This window comes from Pantherophis guttatus, chromosome 2 (assembly GCF_059756535.1).
Source record: "Pantherophis guttatus breed Tessera chromosome 2, ASM5975653v1, whole genome shotgun sequence".
NCBI lineage: Eukaryota > Metazoa > Chordata > Lepidosauria > Squamata > Colubridae > Pantherophis > Pantherophis guttatus.
This window is the reverse complement of record NC_142064.1, coordinates 269,236,870-269,253,843: the sequence shown is the minus strand read 5'-3', so window position 1 is coordinate 269,253,843 and position 16,974 is coordinate 269,236,870. Positions and strand designations below refer to the sequence as shown.

At 47.7% G+C, this 16,974-nt stretch overlaps 1 protein-coding gene across 3 annotated transcripts; it reads right to left on the bottom strand.

Annotated features, from left to right (window-relative positions):
• Window positions 1-663: 663 nt before the first annotated feature.
• On the bottom strand, window positions 664-15,695 carry LOC117662615 (uncharacterized). 3 transcript variants are annotated; one of them, XM_087884249.1, is made up of 5 exons: window positions 15,629-15,695; window positions 15,203-15,345; window positions 7,234-8,092; window positions 5,409-5,535; window positions 664-3,823 (listed from the first exon to the last, which is right to left on the bottom strand). In XM_087884249.1, exons 3-5 carry the CDS (start codon window positions 7,918-7,920, stop codon window positions 2,571-2,573), a joined length of 2,067 nt encoding a protein of 688 aa, XP_087740375.1. In that variant the 5' UTR covers window positions 7,921-8,092; window positions 15,203-15,345; window positions 15,629-15,695; the 3' UTR covers window positions 664-2,570. The 3 variants fall into 3 exon arrangements, with proteins under 3 accessions (XP_087740375.1, XP_087740374.1, XP_087740376.1); XM_087884248.1 differs by lacking the exon at window positions 15,629-15,695 and adding an exon at window positions 15,456-15,611; XM_087884250.1 differs by lacking the exon at window positions 15,629-15,695 and having other exon boundaries at window positions 664-3,820; window positions 15,203-15,613.
• Between the last annotated feature and the right edge of the window lie 1,279 nt (window positions 15,696-16,974).

The window sequence follows — 16,974 nt, the reverse complement described above, 5'->3', positions numbered from 1 at the left end:
ACAGCATCTAGTGTGACTAAAAAAGGCCAATTCGAGAGTATTCAATCCAAATATACACATCTAATATACACACCTCACAATCAAAGCTCAGGGCAGGAGCACCTCAATATGCAAATCTAAATCTCAAACCTGCTTTGTCATAATGTATCTCTAATGGTACATCCCTAACAATGTAGGCTATTTTTAATTTTGTTTAATGGTTTAAATAACTAAGAAGATTAAGGGGCCTGGAAACTAAAACATGAAGAACGGTTGCAGGAATTGGGTTTGTGTAGTCTAGTGAAATGAAGGACTAGGGGTGACATGATAAGAGCGTTCCAATATTTGAGGGGCTGCCACAAAGGAGGAGGTCAACTTATTTTCCAAAGACAAGAAACAATAGATGGAAACTAATCAAGGAGAGAAGCAGCCTAGAACTAGGGAGAAATTTCTTAACAAGGAGAAAAATTATCCAGTGGAACAGTTTGCCTCCAGAAGTTGTGGGTGCTCCATCACTGGAGGCTTTTAAGAAGAGACTGGGCAGCCACTTGTCTGGAATGGTATATAGAATCTCCTGCTTGGATGGGGGGAAAGGTGGTTGGACTAGAAGACCTCTAAGATCCCTTCCAACTCTGATATTCTGTCACTGTATGTGGTTGAATGAATAAATTACTCTATTTCCAGCAGCTGCCATTTGTGTTTATTTGTAACTGGGTTGACAAAAATCAGACCCAAGAAAATTCTTCTTAACAAGAACATAAGAGAAAATCATGGGGGAAAACCTATCATCGGCCTAATTTTTTTTTTCAACCTTGGCTGCTTGAAGATGCGTAGACTTCAATTTCCAGAATTCCTCAGCCAGCCTTGTTTGCTTGCATCCTGCCGTCACCTGACCACAATTTACAATGTTTTTGTCAAAAAACATCATTTACTTCTGGTTTTCCGCAAAAATGCCCCGTAACGAACAATTAGTTTGTTTAATGACTGCAAATTCATTTTGTGACTAGGGCAGGGGTGGGCAATTGTGGCTCTTTTACAACCTGTGGACTTCAACTCCCAGAATTCCTGAGACAGCCAAACTTGGCTGTCTCAGGAATTCTGGGAGTTGAAGTCCACAGGCTGTAAAAGAGCCACAATTGCCCATCCCTGGACTAGGGTGATTTGCTTAACAACGACCGCAATAAAGGTCATAAAATTGAATCAAACACATGATGACCCTCTTTATGACCGACACGACTTATGGCCATAATGGGCAGCTTCCATTTGTGGTCGTAGGTTGAGAACTACCTGTACTTAACCCTGTAGTAAGGTCTGAAGGCATCAAGCATTGTACCTGGTTATCTCAGATTAGTTTGAGAATAAAGGGCATAGACAGTTTAGGGCTCTACGGAGCGGGGTTCTTCGCCATCTCATTACAGATGGTAACTGAGGGGTTGAACAAGATCCAGGATTCGGTGCTGTGAGAGGAAGTGACCCAGGTGACAATGAGGGATGGTGGAGGTCCCATTAATTATTTGCACTTACTTCCAGCCAATAGCGATCAACTGGAGAAGATCATCCTGACAAAAGAATGAAATCAGTGGAACAGCTTGCCTTCAGAATTTGTGGATGCTCCATTTGTCCAATTCCATTTGTGGAGGCTTTTTGACAAGAGATAGGACAGCCATTTGTCCTGAATGGTATAATGTGTCCTACTTAAGCACGGGATTGAACTAGATGCCCTCCAAGATGCCTTCCAATTCTGTTATTCCACCAAATCAGAATACAGAATAACAGAGTTGGAAGGGTCCTTGGAGGTCTTCTAGTCCAACCTCCTGCTAGGCAGGAAACCCTACACCACTTCAGACAAATGGTTCCGACGTCTTCTTAAAAACTTCCAATGTTTATCCATCCCCTCTTTCCCCCCTCCCTCCAGGGGTGGGATTCAGCCGGTTTGGATGGGTTCAGGCGAACCAGATATTAATTTTAATCTGGTTCGCCGAACCGATTGTTGCAAGGACTGGCTGACCCCGCCCCTCCCAAGAGTCTCCATGCAGCACGTTTTGGATGCCGGGTAAGTGCAGGGCCCATGTGGAGGCTCTGGGAGGGCAAAAAAGTTCTGGACGTCTGGAAATGGGCCTGTTTCCGGCCTCTGGAGGGCCTCCGGAGCCCTCCCAGAGGCTCAAGGAAAGCCTCCAGAACCTGGGGAGGGCAAAAACGTCTCCCCCCCACCATGGTGCAGGAGGCGGGGTAGGCCACACCCACCATAGTCACGCCCACCCAGAGAATTGGTTGCTAAAATTTCTGAATCCCACCCCTGCCTCCTTCTCCCTGCTCCAGGCCACCAACCCGGAAAGGTTGGGGAAATCTGTCCTAATGGGAAACCTTTTCTTCTTATGCCTTGAGAACCACCTACTCTTCTTCCTTTGAGCCCCGAGAATCACAATCATCTTTGCTAATTAATGACAGCCACTTTTGGGTAGCCTTTGGGTGTAACCATCCATCGAGACATATTTGCTATTGACACGCTTTGTTATTGACACCCAACAAGCCCCAAGTCGGACCATCAAGATCCGGGAGTCCCTAAACTGATCCTCTTCCTTGAGTAGCTACTACACCACCTCAACCAAATGAGTTTTCTCATGTTTGGTCAGTTTTGACCTCTGCGTGTAGCTTTTTCCACAAACTGAGCACCAGTAGGGCTTCTCGCCTGTGTGAGTTCTCAAGTGAAGCGTAAGCCCCGAACTCTGGCTGAAGCTCTTCCCACAGGCCAGACACGCATATGGCCGCTCTCCGGTGTGGGTCCTCTCGTGCTTGATAAGGCCCGAGTGGTGCCGGAAGCTCCTCTCGCAGACCGAACACTTGTAGGGCTTCTCCCCGGTGTGGGTCCTCTCGTGAGCAATCAGAGTCGAGTTGTGGCTGAAGGAGCGGCCGCACTCCGAGCAGGTGTAGGGTTTCTCTCCGGTATGGGTGATCTCGTGCCTCACCAGATCGGAGCTCCGAAGGAAGGTCTTCCCACAGTCTGAGCACCGGAAGGGTTTGACTCCCGTGTGAGTTTTCTCGTGCAAGATCAGATTGGATCTTTGGCTGAAGCTTTTCCCACAGTTGGCGCAGGTGTAGGGTCTCTCCCCAGTATGGATTTGCTTGTGGAATTGAAAAGCTGAGCTCTTATTGAAGCTCTTCCCACAGGTTGGACACTGATAGGGCTTCTCTCCCCCTGAAACCTGCTCTTCCAAGATGGAAAGATCTCCTCTTTGCCCGCTGCTCACGGAAGGACCCAATCCCTCCCCAGAGTGGATCCTCTCGTGCTTCATCAGGCTGGAATAGAGAGTAAAGTTTTCCCCACAGGTTAAACACCTGTAAAGCTCCTCTCCTCGATCCAGACTTTCCCGCTTCGTAAGAACCAAGTCTTTCCCGCAATCCAAGCATTGCGAAGGCTCATCTCCACATTCGGCTGGGCTCAAACTGTGATGGAAGGTTTTCCCGCAGCTCAGACAGCTGCAGGATTGCTCGCCCTTGAGGATACGTTGAAGGTTAGGGAAGAGCACCCTCTGGCTGGGGGTGGCCGCAGAGTCCAAGGTCTTACAACATTTGGTATCTATTAAGACATCTGGACTGCGTCCAAGGTTATTCTCCTCCTTCCTGCATCCCTCCAGATTTTCCAAAGTGGACCTTGGTTGCATGCGAATGGAGGGTTTGTCCTCTGGCAAAACAGGGATCTTAACTTTTTGAACCGGGCTGCTCTCACGCTTTCCGTTCCTCCAGGAAATGCTTCTCCCTCTTCCAGGCAGTGCCTGGCGAGCCTCTGCATGCTTTTGAGTTCCCGTGGAAGAACTCTCTCGTTCACAAGATTCCTCACTGTCTCCTAAAAAAAGAGACAAAGATAAATCCATGACCGGTTCTGGAAAAAAAGGGAGTGAGCAAACCTGTTTTTTTTTTTCTTCAAAATTCTACAGCCCCATCGGCCCCTCACCGAACTGCCAGTCAGCAGTGAGATGGCCGGCATCTCAATTTAATACATTTCAAACAAACAAACAAACAAACAAACTACATGAATGTTGGGAGGACTGGGAAAACCCCAAACCAGCGATGAAATCCAGCAGGATCTACGCAGCTCGCGCGAGCCGGTAGGGCCGGTGGTGGGAGGCTCCGCCCACCCGCCGGGATGTCATTATGTCCCATTTTTGACCCTCTGCACATGAGCAGAAGAGGCGTGCACGCTCACATTTCCGATCCGGTAGCGAAGGTAAGTGCATCTCACGACTGCCCCAAACATATATTTTTATACAATGGTTAATCTATAGAACTGACAGCCACAAAACTTTAACTGCCCGCAGTCACTTAAGTGAGATGAATGAATGAATGAATGAATGAACGAAGGAAAGAAGGAAGGAAGGAAGGAAGGAAGGAAGGAAGGAAGGAAGGAAGGAAGGAAGGAAGGAAGGAAGGAGTGAGTAGTGGTAGTGGTGATTGTGAAATGTTTTTTTTTTTAATGCCACCTTTCCTCCTAAAGCAGAGGCAGTAAAGGCAGTCCTTGATTTACGACAACAATTGATAGTTGTTAAGTGAATTTTGGGCCATTTTACGACCTTTCTTGCCACAGGTGTTAAGCCAATCACTGCCGTTGTTAAGTTAGTAACACGGTTGCCAAGCGAATCTGGGTTCTCCATTGACTTCACTTGTCAGAAGGTCACTAAAAATGATCCCATGATCCCAGGACACTGCAACCATCATAAATATGAGTCGGTTGTCAAGCGTCTGAATTTTGTAGTGGGACACTGTTTGTGGTTGTTAGTTGCAAAGTTGTGTCCGACCCATCGCGGCCCCATGGACAACGTTCCTCCAGGCCTTCCTGTCCTCTACCATCCTCTGGAGTCCATTTAAGCTTGTGCCTAGGATGCTAGCTAAGGCATGTAGATATATAAACTTTGTTAACCTCTTTTGACAAGAAAGCTTATTAACATAAACATGTTGTCAGCACTTCAAGCTGCATTTACTCTAGTGCTGACATAGGAAGAAGAAGCGGAGGCATCTGGAAAGGGACGTTTGACTTTTCACCTACTTATTTTCCCTGGAGATAATATCCCCTAGGAGATGGGATGGGAGGGGGGAAATTCCTTTGAGTTGGAGCAGTAGATAGGGGTAGAGTGACTTGGAAGATGGCCAATGAGTGCAGGGGAGTGGGGAACGGAAAGGGAGGGTTTTGGGTCTGGAAGTCAGTGTTGGCTGCAATTGGAGTCGGATTCAGAATGTCGTGCTTAATAAATGGGAGTTTTACTTCAAAGACTTTGTTTGAAATGCAATTTATTTGAGACGACCTCGAAACCTGACACATGTGATGTATGAAGAAGGAGGATAGAATAGAATAGAATAGAATAGAATAGAATAGAATAGAATAGAATAGAATAGAATAGAATAGAATAGAATCATCAGGGTAGACTCTCACGTACCACAGTAATTTCTGCCTTCCATGCTGTGATCTTTCTCATCTTTGGTAAGTTGTGTCTGGCGCAAATCAAAGGAGACACATCCGGCCTTGGGGACACTGCAAGATGTGTCTTCAAATGGACCCGGCACCTGAAATGGAGAAAGAAATCAAAGCAAAAAAGCAAAGAAAGAGCACAGAGAAGAGCAACAAAAATGATGAGGGGACTGGAGGCGAAAACATATTTATTTATTTATTTATTTATTTATTTATTTATTTATTTATTTATTTATTTATTTATTTATTTATTTATTTATTTATTTATTTATTTATTATATTTCTATACCGCCTTTCTCCCGTAGGACTCAAGGCGGTGTACAGTCAAGAAAAATATAGACACACAAACATCATAAAATTGCTAATTAAAATCATTACTTAGTTTGGTCAATTAAATAAAACCCAGAATTAGATAACATTTAAAAAATCATTCACATGTTCGTATGTTTAGCCCCGCCTGTTGGAACATCAGGGTCTTGAGGGCACGGCGGAAAGCACGGAGATCAGGGATATTCCGTATCTCAGGGGGCAGTTCATTCCAAAGGGTTGGAGCCCCCACAGAGAAGGCCCTCCCCCTGGGAGTCGCCAGTCGACATAATTTGACTGACGGTACCCTGAGTAGTCCCTCCCTGTGAGAACGAACTGGTCGGTGGGAGGCTATTGGTGGCAAAAGACGGTCTCGTAGGTACCCAGGTCCTAAGCCATATGAAGAACGGTTGCAGGAATTGGATATCTCTAGTTTAATGGGGGGGAAAATGGGGAGGGGGAAAGTGCTCCAAGAAAAGGGGTCCGAAGATTGGGGGCAGAACATCCTCTCAGAGTCAACCTGATACTCCACTGCAGGGGTCTCCAACCTGGGCAACTTTAAGCCTGGCGGACTTCAACTCCCAGACTTCAACTGAGCGCAACATTTCTGTTATTAAGCAAGACAGTTGTCCTATTTTACGACCTTTCTCGCCACAGCGGTTAAGCAAATCCCTGCAGTTGTTAAATTAGTAACATGGACGTTAAGTAGATCTGGCTTGCCCATTGACTCTGCTTGTCAGGAGGTCGCAAAAAAGGGATCACGTGACCCCAGGACACTTCGACCGTCATAAATGCGAGTCAGTTGCCAAGCATCTGAATTTTGATCATGTGACCATGGAGATGCTGCAATGGTCGTGTGAAAAAAGACATGTCCCTTTTTGCCGTGGTAACTTTGAACGGTCACTAAACAAATGGCTATAAGTCGAGGACTGCCTGTAAGACTTCAAACAATCAGAGAGACCAATATTTCTCATGCACGTGATAGAGTTTTAGAACAAAAGAATAACAGAGTTGGAAGGGACCATGGAGGTCTTCTAGTCCAACCTCCTGCTTAGGCAAGAAACCCTACACCACTTCAGACAAATGGTTGTCCAATCTCTTCTTAAAAACTTCCAGTGTTGGAGCATTCACAACTTCTGGTGGCAAGCTGTTCCACTGGTTAATTGTTCTCATCGTCAGGAAATTTCTCCTTAGTTCTACGTTGCTTCTCTCCTTGATTAGTTTCCATCTCTTGTTTCTTGTCCTGCCTTCAGGTGCTTCGGAGAGTAGCTTGACTCCCTCTTCTTTGTGGCAGCCCCTGAAATATCAGAAGACTGCTATCATGTCTCCCCTAGTCCTTTTCATTAAACTAGACATACCCAGTTCCTGCAACCGTTCTTCATATGTTTTAGCCTCCAGTTAATACATGAAAATGTAAATCCTAGTAGTGGATTGGGTTAAACTATGGAACTCCTTTTCTTTCTCTCCTCACAACTGCTCATCCTCACCTCGTCTTTGTGATTCAGGTCTTCCCTTTGGAGGAATTCCTCGGCGAAGCCCACCGCTTGGGCACAAGTCTCCACTCCGCCGTCTTGGACCCAGCGCCGCATCTCTTGGGGCAGGATGGCCAGGAACTGCTCCAGGATCACCAGCTCCAAGATCTGCTCCTTGGTGTGCCTCTCCGGCTTCAGCCAGTGACGGCAGAGGTCTCGAAGCTGGATGCAAGCCTCCCGGGGCCCCTCGGCTTCCTTGTAGCAAAAGTGCCGAAAACGTTGGCGCTGCAACTCCTGGCAGCTGGCTTCCTCACGCAAGATGGCCGCCTTCATTTTCCCATAATTCTCCTGGGCGCTGAGGTTGCCATTGGCCTTCTTGGCTTCTCTGGGGCCAGGCGGCTGTCTGCTTCCCCCCCAACAAGCCTCTTCTCCCCTCTTCAAGTCATCCCAAAAGACTTTGAGGTCCTCCTCCCGCAGCATGGGGGGCTCCGACAGCTGTGGTTTGCTTTGGTTGGATAAAAGGGCCCGTTTCCTTTTTGGGGATCCCTGCCATTGCAGTACTGGAGCTTGGGATAGCCCTTCCCCCGGCTCAGCCTTAATCTGTGGGTCCAAATGGTTGGAACTGGGATGCGTTTTTTGGCCTAGTCCCAATTTCTCCATCGGTTCTTCCTTGTCAAGTCCCTCTTTCAGCTTATCGGTCATTTTTGTTTCGGCTTTTTTGGCTCAAGGCTGATTTGGCTCTTCCTCTCCGTAGCAGCCAACGTCACAGAAAACTTTCTCTCCAGCTTTTGGTCTTGCGATGGGTCATCTGAACGAGCTGATAGGTCAAGCCAATGAGTCTCCTACAGGTGATACCATGGGCTGAGGCTCTCTCCTGGAAAGAGACACAAAGTGCCAAGTTTAGTGTTGTTAGGATATGGTGTATGCCTAACAAATTGTCCAGGCAATATATGGACAATATATGTGTTCTATGACTTTAACATGAATATGTATTCTATGACTTTAAGAGGTACTGCTGCGTCATTGTAATGCTGAGTCATTGTATCCTGATTGGATAAGCTCTGTTGTAACTATTTTTATTTTTTATTTTTATTTGATTTATATGCCGCCCTTCTCCGGAGACTCAGGGCGGCTTACAGTGCGTTAAGCAAGAAGGGAGCTGAAATGTAGTCATTGATGATATGCTACCATCGTGTGTGGAGATGCTATCATCGTGGGTGGATATGCTACCATCGTGATCTGTTACCAGCGTGTATGTGCTGCTGTTTATTACCTACTGCTGTTTTGTATGGTAAGAAGACTTTTGTATCACTGGACTGATTTGACTGGCTAAGACTTGGATTGATTAAAGACTATGATCTTTAATCATAATTTATCCTATGAAGGATAAAGGTTTTTTAAATTGGGTTTTGAAAGGGGTTTTAAAATGATCTTAGTTGGATATTTTAAATTTGGCCGAATGATTGAATTATTTTAATAAGCTTTTAATTTTTGTTGTACATTTTTTACCATGGCTGTTCACCGCCCTGAGTCTCTCGGGAGAAGGGCGGTATACAAATATAATAAACTAACTAACTAACTAACTATGAGATTGTTTTTCACTATAAAGTAAAAAACTTAGATAAACCAGTTTGTATGTATTTTATTCATTGCTCTCAGCACCGTTTCCCTGTGCTCTACGCTCTGCTGGTTGGTTAACACAACAATATCCTTAACTAGTGTGTTGCACAAACCCAACACATAGTGGGTAATTCAACAATCCATGATTAAACAACGATCACTTAGTACAGTGTGTGAAACCAGTTATCACAAGGAATGTGTTCTCTTAGCCCACATAATGTACCATTTTGCATGGCCAATCATATCCTCTCTACATGTTCCATGTAGAAAGGAGCATTTTCAGACACTTGAAACTCTGTATAGCACCATAAAACGTTGACTGATTCCTAAAAGGATATTTGTCCCTGGGAATGTTGATGTATACACCCAATATACACTCAGTCTATATGGATTCTCGGTGACAAATGGTGGTTTGATGTAGAAGCTAAAAACACAACCATTGTCAGGCCTATTTGTTAAACTAGAGCAAAAAAAAAAAATCAACTCTATAGGACAGTAATGGTGAACCATCACCAAGTGCCGAAAAGGGAGTGCGCGCGCCAGTGGTGGGTTCCTCCCGGTTCGGTCGGTTCGGCCGGGCCAGTAGCGGTGACGATATGATGTCACCGAACCGGTTCTCCTCCCCCACCCTCCCACCCCCCTCACCCCTCCACCCACGTTATTCTTACCTTTTATTAGGTCCCACCCCCAATCTATTGCTGCCTCCTGAGTCCCAGCTGATGACTAGAGGGAAAAAAACTGTTTAAACTCTTGCCGCGGGGCTTCAAAGGGCCGTCCTACAGCTGATCAGTGTTAAAAGCAAACAAATCAGTCGGGTCGTAAGTGCGAGGACCTTCTAGAAATGACTCTGACCAGCTAGCCACGCCCACCTAGTCACATGACCTCCAAGCCACACCCACGAAATAAGCCACGCCCACAGAACCGGTAGTAAAAAAAATTAGAACCCACCCCTGGCGCGCGCATGCATCTGGGCCACAACCCGGAAGAGGAGCTGCCCAGGGCACATGGGCCCCCGAAAATGAGCTTCCAGTTTCAGCTACTGAACTTCCGGTTTCAGCCAGCTAATCTTCCGGGTTTCTGGCATGCATGCACACATGACGATCAGCTGGCCAGCGCGCACACTCATGCAGGAAAACGGAAAACCAGCTAGAAGATCTTCTAGTTTCCAGCACTGCCTGCATGCAAAAAGGCCACCTGATCATCATGCGCACATGCGCGCCAGAAACACGGAAGAAGAACGGGCGATGCCACGCATGCCAGGTGACATGGCTCTGTGTGCCACTTTGGGCACGCGTGCCATAGGTTCGCCATCTGTGTTATAGGTCTGTGATGGCGAACCTATGGCATGCGTGCCACAGGTGGCACACGGAGCCATATCGGTGGGCACGCGAGCTCAGCTCCTTTTTCGGGCCTTCTGGGCCCACCAGAAGTCGGGAAACAGGCTGTTTCCGGCCTCCAGAGGACCTCCGGGGGGCGGGGGAAGGCCCATTTTTGCCCTCTCCAGGCTCCTAGAAAGGCTCTGGAGCATTTGGAGAGCGAAAAACAGGCCTTCTGGTCCCACCAGAAGTCAGCAAATGGGTAGTTTCCGGCCTCTGGAGGGCCTCCGGGGTGGGTGGGTAAGGCTTGTTTTCGCCCTCCCCAGGCTCCTAGAAAGGCTCTGGAGCCTGGGGAGCGCAAAAAATGGGCCTATTGAGCCCACTGTGCCATCACGTGCCAAAAGTGGGGGAAGCACAGGGGAGTCGCACACGCATGCGCGGGGGGACGCGGGACATAGAATTATGGTTGTGGGCACACACGCGTGCGCGACTCCTCCGCGCTCCCCCCACTTTTGGGATGCGATGACAAAAAGGTTAGTCATCACTGTTATAGGTAGTCCTTGAGTTACAAATGTAATGGAGGTTGCCCATCCTGGTCATTGCCAAGTAACCCACCTGATTTTATGATCTTTTTTGGGCAGTTGTTAAGCAAACGCCCTGGGCATTAAGTGAAGCTGTGGTTTTGGTATGAGAGCTGTTTGGCTGAAAACGGGAAGTAAATCCCAGTTTTTGGTAAAACCATCGCAAAACGCCATCACATGCCACACAGGGGGCTATAAATGGCCATAAATGTGATCCAGTTGCTGATTGGCTAAAATGTGGTCATGTGACCACAATTTGAACTTCCAATTCCACTCATAAGTACCCCCAAGGAGGTCCATCATAACTTTGAATGGTTACTAAGCAACCAGTCAAAAGGTTATACAGGTAGTTCTCAACTTACGACAGTTCGCTTAGTGACCGTTCAAAGTTACAACAGCACTGAAAAAAGTGACTTGTGACCATTTTTCACCACTTATGACCATTGCAGCATCCCCATGGTCATGTGATTTGCATTTGCATGCTAGACAACTGATTCACATTTATGACGGCTGCAGGTCCCAGGATCACATGATCCCTTTTGCAACAAGAAAAGTCAATGGGGAAACCAAATTCTCTTAACAATCGTGTTACTAATTTAAGAACTGCAGTGATTCACTCAATAAATGTGGCAAGAAAAGTCGTAAAATGGGGCAAAACTCACTTAACAAATTTCTCACTTAGCAACAGGCAGATGGCAGATGGGCTTGCTGATTACGTACCTGGCTCCCTGCCACGTGTCGGCGGCCCTGCCCGAGCTCCTCAACGTGATTGCCGAGGTGGCGGTGGAGACCCCCAGGCTTATGGTCATGGGGGACTTTAATCTGCCGTCTGTCGGTGAAGCGTCTGAGGCGGCTCGGGAGTTCATGGCTTCCATGACGGCCATGGACCTGACCCAATTAATTTGTGGACCCACGCACATAGGAGGACACACTCTGGATCTGATTTTTGTCTCTGGGCAGTGGAAGAATGATCTCGAGATAGGGGAGATAGTGATTAAGCCCTTGTCATGGTCGGATCATTCCCTTCTTAGGCTTGACTTTCTAACCGCCACACCCCGCCGCAGGGAGGCGGAACAGACCAGATGGTTCCGCCACAGGCGCCTGATGGATCCTGATAGGTTCCAGACGGAGCTTGGGCCATTTCCTGAGACTCTGACTCATGGCTCGGCTGAGGATCTGGTGGCCGCCTGGGATAGGGCGGCTGCTGATGCTTTGGACCGAGTCGTGCCTGTGCGGCCTCTGACCTGTCGCCGAGTCTACCTGGCTCCTTGGTTCTCCGAGGAGCTGAGGGGGATGAAGCGCCAGAAAAGACGCCTAGAGAGCAGTTGGAGATCTAGCCGCTCCGAATCCGACCGAACACTGGTAAGATCTCATATTAAGACTTACCTAGTGGCGATAAAAGCGGCAAAATGTAACTATTTTTCCGCTCTTATCGCATCGGCAGATAATCGCCCGGCCGCCCTGTTTAGGGTGACCCGTTCCCTCCTTCATCTGGGAGCGCGGGAGGATCCCTTGCAGGGTCGTGCCGAGGATTTTGTTCAGTATCTGCACGATAAAATCACTCAGATTCGGGAAGGCTTGGTCTCTGACTGGGTAGGTACAGACGGGATGATGGGTGTCGGTCTTGAGACTGCCATCTGGGAGGAGTTCGACCCTGTTGCTCCCGAGGACATGGACAGGATACTGGGGCGGCTGAACGCGACCACATGTTTATTGGACCCGTGTCCCTCCTGGTTGGTGCTGGCCTCCCGGGAGGTTACGCGAGGCTGGCTCCAGGGTATTATCAACGCTTCCTTGAGCGAGGGTGTCTTGCCGTCCGCCTTGAAAGAGGCGGTGGTGAGGCCCCTCCTCAAGAAGCCTGCTCTGGATCCGGCTGTTTTGGCTAACTATCGTCCGGTCTCCAACCTTCCCTTCTTGGCGAAGGTTGTTGAGAGTGTGGTGGCGCAACAGCTTCCTGAGTACCTGGATGAAGCTGTCTATCTGGATCCGCTCCAGTCCGGCTTCAGGCCTGGGCACAGCACGGAAACGGCATTGGTCGCGTTGGTGGATGATCTCTGGAGGGCTCGGGATAGGGGTTGTTCCTCTGTCCTGGTCCTGTTAGATCTCTCAGCGGCTTTTGATACCATCGACCATGGTATCCTGCTGCGCCGGTTGGAGGGGTTGGGAGTGGGGGGCACTGTTTTGCAGTGGTTCTCCTCCTATCTCTCTGACCGGTCGCAGTCGGTGTTGGCAGGGGGGCAGAGGTCGACCCCGAGGCGCCTTGTTTGTGGGGTGCCTCAGGGGTCGGTCCTCTCGCCCCTTCTGTTCAACATTTATGTGAAGCCGCTGGGTGAGATCATCCGTGGCTTTGGGGTGGAGTTCCATCAGTACGCTGATGATACTCAGCTGTACATCTCCACCCCGGGCCATCCCAACGATGCCCTTGAAGTGATGTCCCAGTGCCTGGAGGCCGTGCGGATCTGGATGGGGAGTAACAGGCTCCGACTCAACCCTTCCAAGACCGAGTGGCTGTAGCTTCCGGCGTCCCGATATAGCCAGCTGGTACCATCGCTGGCTATTGGGGGCGAGTTATTGGCCCCCACGGATAGGGCTCGCAACTTGGGCGTCCTCCTGGATGCACGGCTGTCTTTAGAAGAGCATATGACGGCCGTGGCCAGGGGGGCTTTTTATCAGGTCCGCCTGATTCGCCAGTTGTGTCCCTTTCTGGATCGGGATTCCTTACGCACAGTCACTCAGGCACTCGTCACTTCCCGCCTGGACTACTGTAATGCTCTCTACATGGGGCTCCCCTTGAGGAGTACCCGGAAGCTCCAACTGGTGCAGAATGCGGCCGCGCGGGGGATTATGGGAGCGAGGGGTCGCTCCCATGTGATACCTCTCCTGCGTGAGCTGCATTGGCTTCCAGTGGTCTTCCGGGTGCGCTTCAAGGTGTTGGTTACCACCTTTAAAGCGCTCCATGGCATAGGACCTGGGTACTTGCGGGACCGCCTTCTGCCGCCGATAGCCTCCCACCGTCCAGTACGCTCCCACAGAGAGGGACTCCTCAGGGTGCCGTCGGCCAGGCAATGTCGGCTGGCGACCCCCAGGGGGAGGGCCTTCTCTGTGGCAGCCCCCGCCCTCTGGAACGATTTGCCCCCGGAGATAAGAAGGATATCGGATCTTCGGGTCTTTCGCCGAGCCCTGAAAACTCTTCTTTTCCAGCAAGCAGGGCTGGCGTGAACCCCGCCCCCCTTTTTTAGTTTTTAATGGGTATTAATTGTTTAGTTTTAATTTGTTAATGGGTTTTAATTCGCACTGTTTTAATTCGGGCCAAAGTATATAATTCTTTTAATTAATTTTAAATTTTGTATTGTTATGTATTTTAGTTTTGGCTGTGCACCGCCCTGAGTCCACCAGGAGAAGGGCGGTATATAAATTGAATTAATAATAATAATAATAATAATAATAATAATAATAATAATAATAATAATAATAATAATAATAATAATAATAATAATAACAACATCAATTTTGGCCTCAGTTGTGGTCGTACGTTGAGGACTACCTGTATTGTTGTTGTGGACCTCAAAAATGTTTCAGCCCCTTTTATTGAGATTAGGCTTTCTGCATATCTCCATCAAGATCATCTTTCTTATTCAATAATAGACTAGAATAACAGAGTTGGAAGGGACCTTGGAGGTCTTCTAGTCCAACCCCCTGCTCAGGCAGGAAACTTGGCCTATGCCATTCAGATATTAAAACAACAATGGCTTTAATAGTAACCCAGCAAAGCTGCTATTCATATTATCCACAAAAAGCTACAGCTAGGGGGAAAAAAGCATGGCAACATTTTAAAATCACAACCTCTCCAACACAAACTATAAAACAACAATAACACTATGAGTATAAGTCAGTGGTGAAATCCAAACTTTTTTACTACTGGTTCTGTGGCTTGGTAGGCCGTGGTGTGGCTTGGTGGGCGTGGCAGGGGAAGGATACTGCAAAATCTCCATTCCCTCCCCACTTTGGGGCCAGCCAGAGGTGGTATTGCCGGTTCACCGAATTGCTCAAAATTTCCCGCTACCGCTTCTCCAGAACCTGTCAGAACCTGCTGGATTTCACCCCTGGTATAAGCATAATAGGAAAGTGGGCAGAATCCATAAAAAGTTATTTCAAATTATTAATTGTGAACTTCCAGGCAAAAGACTAAGTAAATCAGAATATACTTTGCAAGCAAATCATCCATTAGCCGCCACCTTCCAGAGCTCAGCACCCTGCAAAGGGTCCATACCACAAATCACATATGGTGCATCACTTCTACACAACCACAACTCCCATTATCCCCAACCAGCACAACCATGCCAGCTAATGATGGGAGCTGCAGTCCAGGTCTTCAGGATAAGGAGTGTGGTTTGGCTGGGCAAAAATGTCCCATGCCAGCTGCAGGCAAGCAAAGATTTATTGTTTTGTCAGACGTTGGTCTCTTACCTTGCAAAACAACTCCTTGAACTTCTTCTAAGAACTTCTTCTAATGGAAATTTCTTCTAAGTCAAGCAGGAAGGCCTCCAGGGTTGCTCAAACATGGTTTAGCTAGGATCTGTCTCAGAATGAAACCCGAGATGAAGTTAAGTCTAAAGAGGAAGGAAAAAAGAGTCATTAAGAAAAGCTCAGGATAATATTCTGGGATTTCTCTTTGAACCCCTCTCTTTTTCTCAAGCAAAGAAATGCAGATTAAAAGCACTTTTCACAGATCAACAGCCTTGGTGATGGATGATGTTCAAGCCGGGGAGAAGAGAGGGCAAATTCAAATGCTAGATTTGTTTTCCATCCCTTTTTCTCTCCCTTCCACTTTTTATTGAAATTCTTAGTACATTTCCGGCCGTCTCTGGCAAACCAACTCTCTGTTCACTTAACTCTTTGGAGGCATTGTCCGAGGAGAGCCTTGTTCATATTTTAGACCAGTTTTCCCACTCCTGGCCATGGTGGGATGGGTGGACTTCAACTCCCAGAATACCTCAGGCAGTGTGCCCATTGCTAGGAATTCTGGGAATTGAAGTCCTCAAGTTGGGAATCACTGATGCACGGTAGCCAAAAATCAGGAGACTGGGGGCAATCTTTCCTGGCATTTTGTACAAAAAAAAAAAGAGAAGTGCACAATAGCTTAAGCCTTTTAGTAAAATTGTTATTCTGAAAAGAGGGCGTTGTTCTCCACACATTACAAAAAAAAAAAATGTTGAGACTTTGGGAAAAAGTGTAAAGCAGAGCAACTTAAGATGATTAAAGACCTGGAGATTAAATCATGAGGAACAGTCACAGGAATTGGGTATGGCCAGTCTAGAGAAAAGAAGGACGAGGGGGAACATGATAGCAGTGTTGCGGTATTTGAGAGGTTGCCACAAAGAGGTTGCCTCAAGGTTGACTCAGCCTTCCATCCTTCCGAGGTAGGTAAAATGAGGACCCAGATTGTGGGGGCAATAAGCTGACTTTGTATTAAAAAAAACACCGCTTAGGGGGGGCCGAAAGCCCTACTAAGCAGGTATATACAAAAGTATGAAGGCTATTGCTTCACGCATTGTAAGCTGCCCTGAGTCTCCGGAGAAGGGCGGCATATAAATCGAACCAATCAATAAATAAATAAATAACGGGGGTCAAAATTGTCCAAAGTACCAGAGGGCAAGACAAGAAACAATGAGCAACCTGGAATTAAAGAGAAATATCCTAACAGCGAGGACAATTAAACAGTGGAACAGCTTGCCACCAGAAGTTGTGAGGGCTTCATCATTGGAGGTTTTTAAGAAGAAACTGGACAGGCATCTATCTGAAATGGTATAGGCATAGGGCATCTCCTACTTGAGCAGGAGGCTGGACTAGAAAATTCAGATTTAAACCTTTATTGCAGGGGTGAAATGCTCCCGGTTCAGACCGGTTTAGTCAAACCAGTGGTTCGGAGAACTGGTAGCGATGGCCGTGCGAGGCTCTACCCACCCGCCTGGTTGTCGTTACTTCCTGGTTTTACCCAGGAAGTAACCTGTTTTTTACCCCCTGCGCATGCACAGGTTTTGCACATGCGCAGAGGGTCCGTGTGCACATGTGATTTGCGTGTGCATGTGAGCAAAGGAAGTGCGTGCGCAACACGCTTGCACTTCGGAACTGGTTGGGAAGGTAAGTAGATTTCACCCCTGCTTTATTGTCAGAGTACAATGTGTATACAATGAGATTGTCTGAGCTTCCCTTCGTGCATCCCCCCAACCCAATACAAC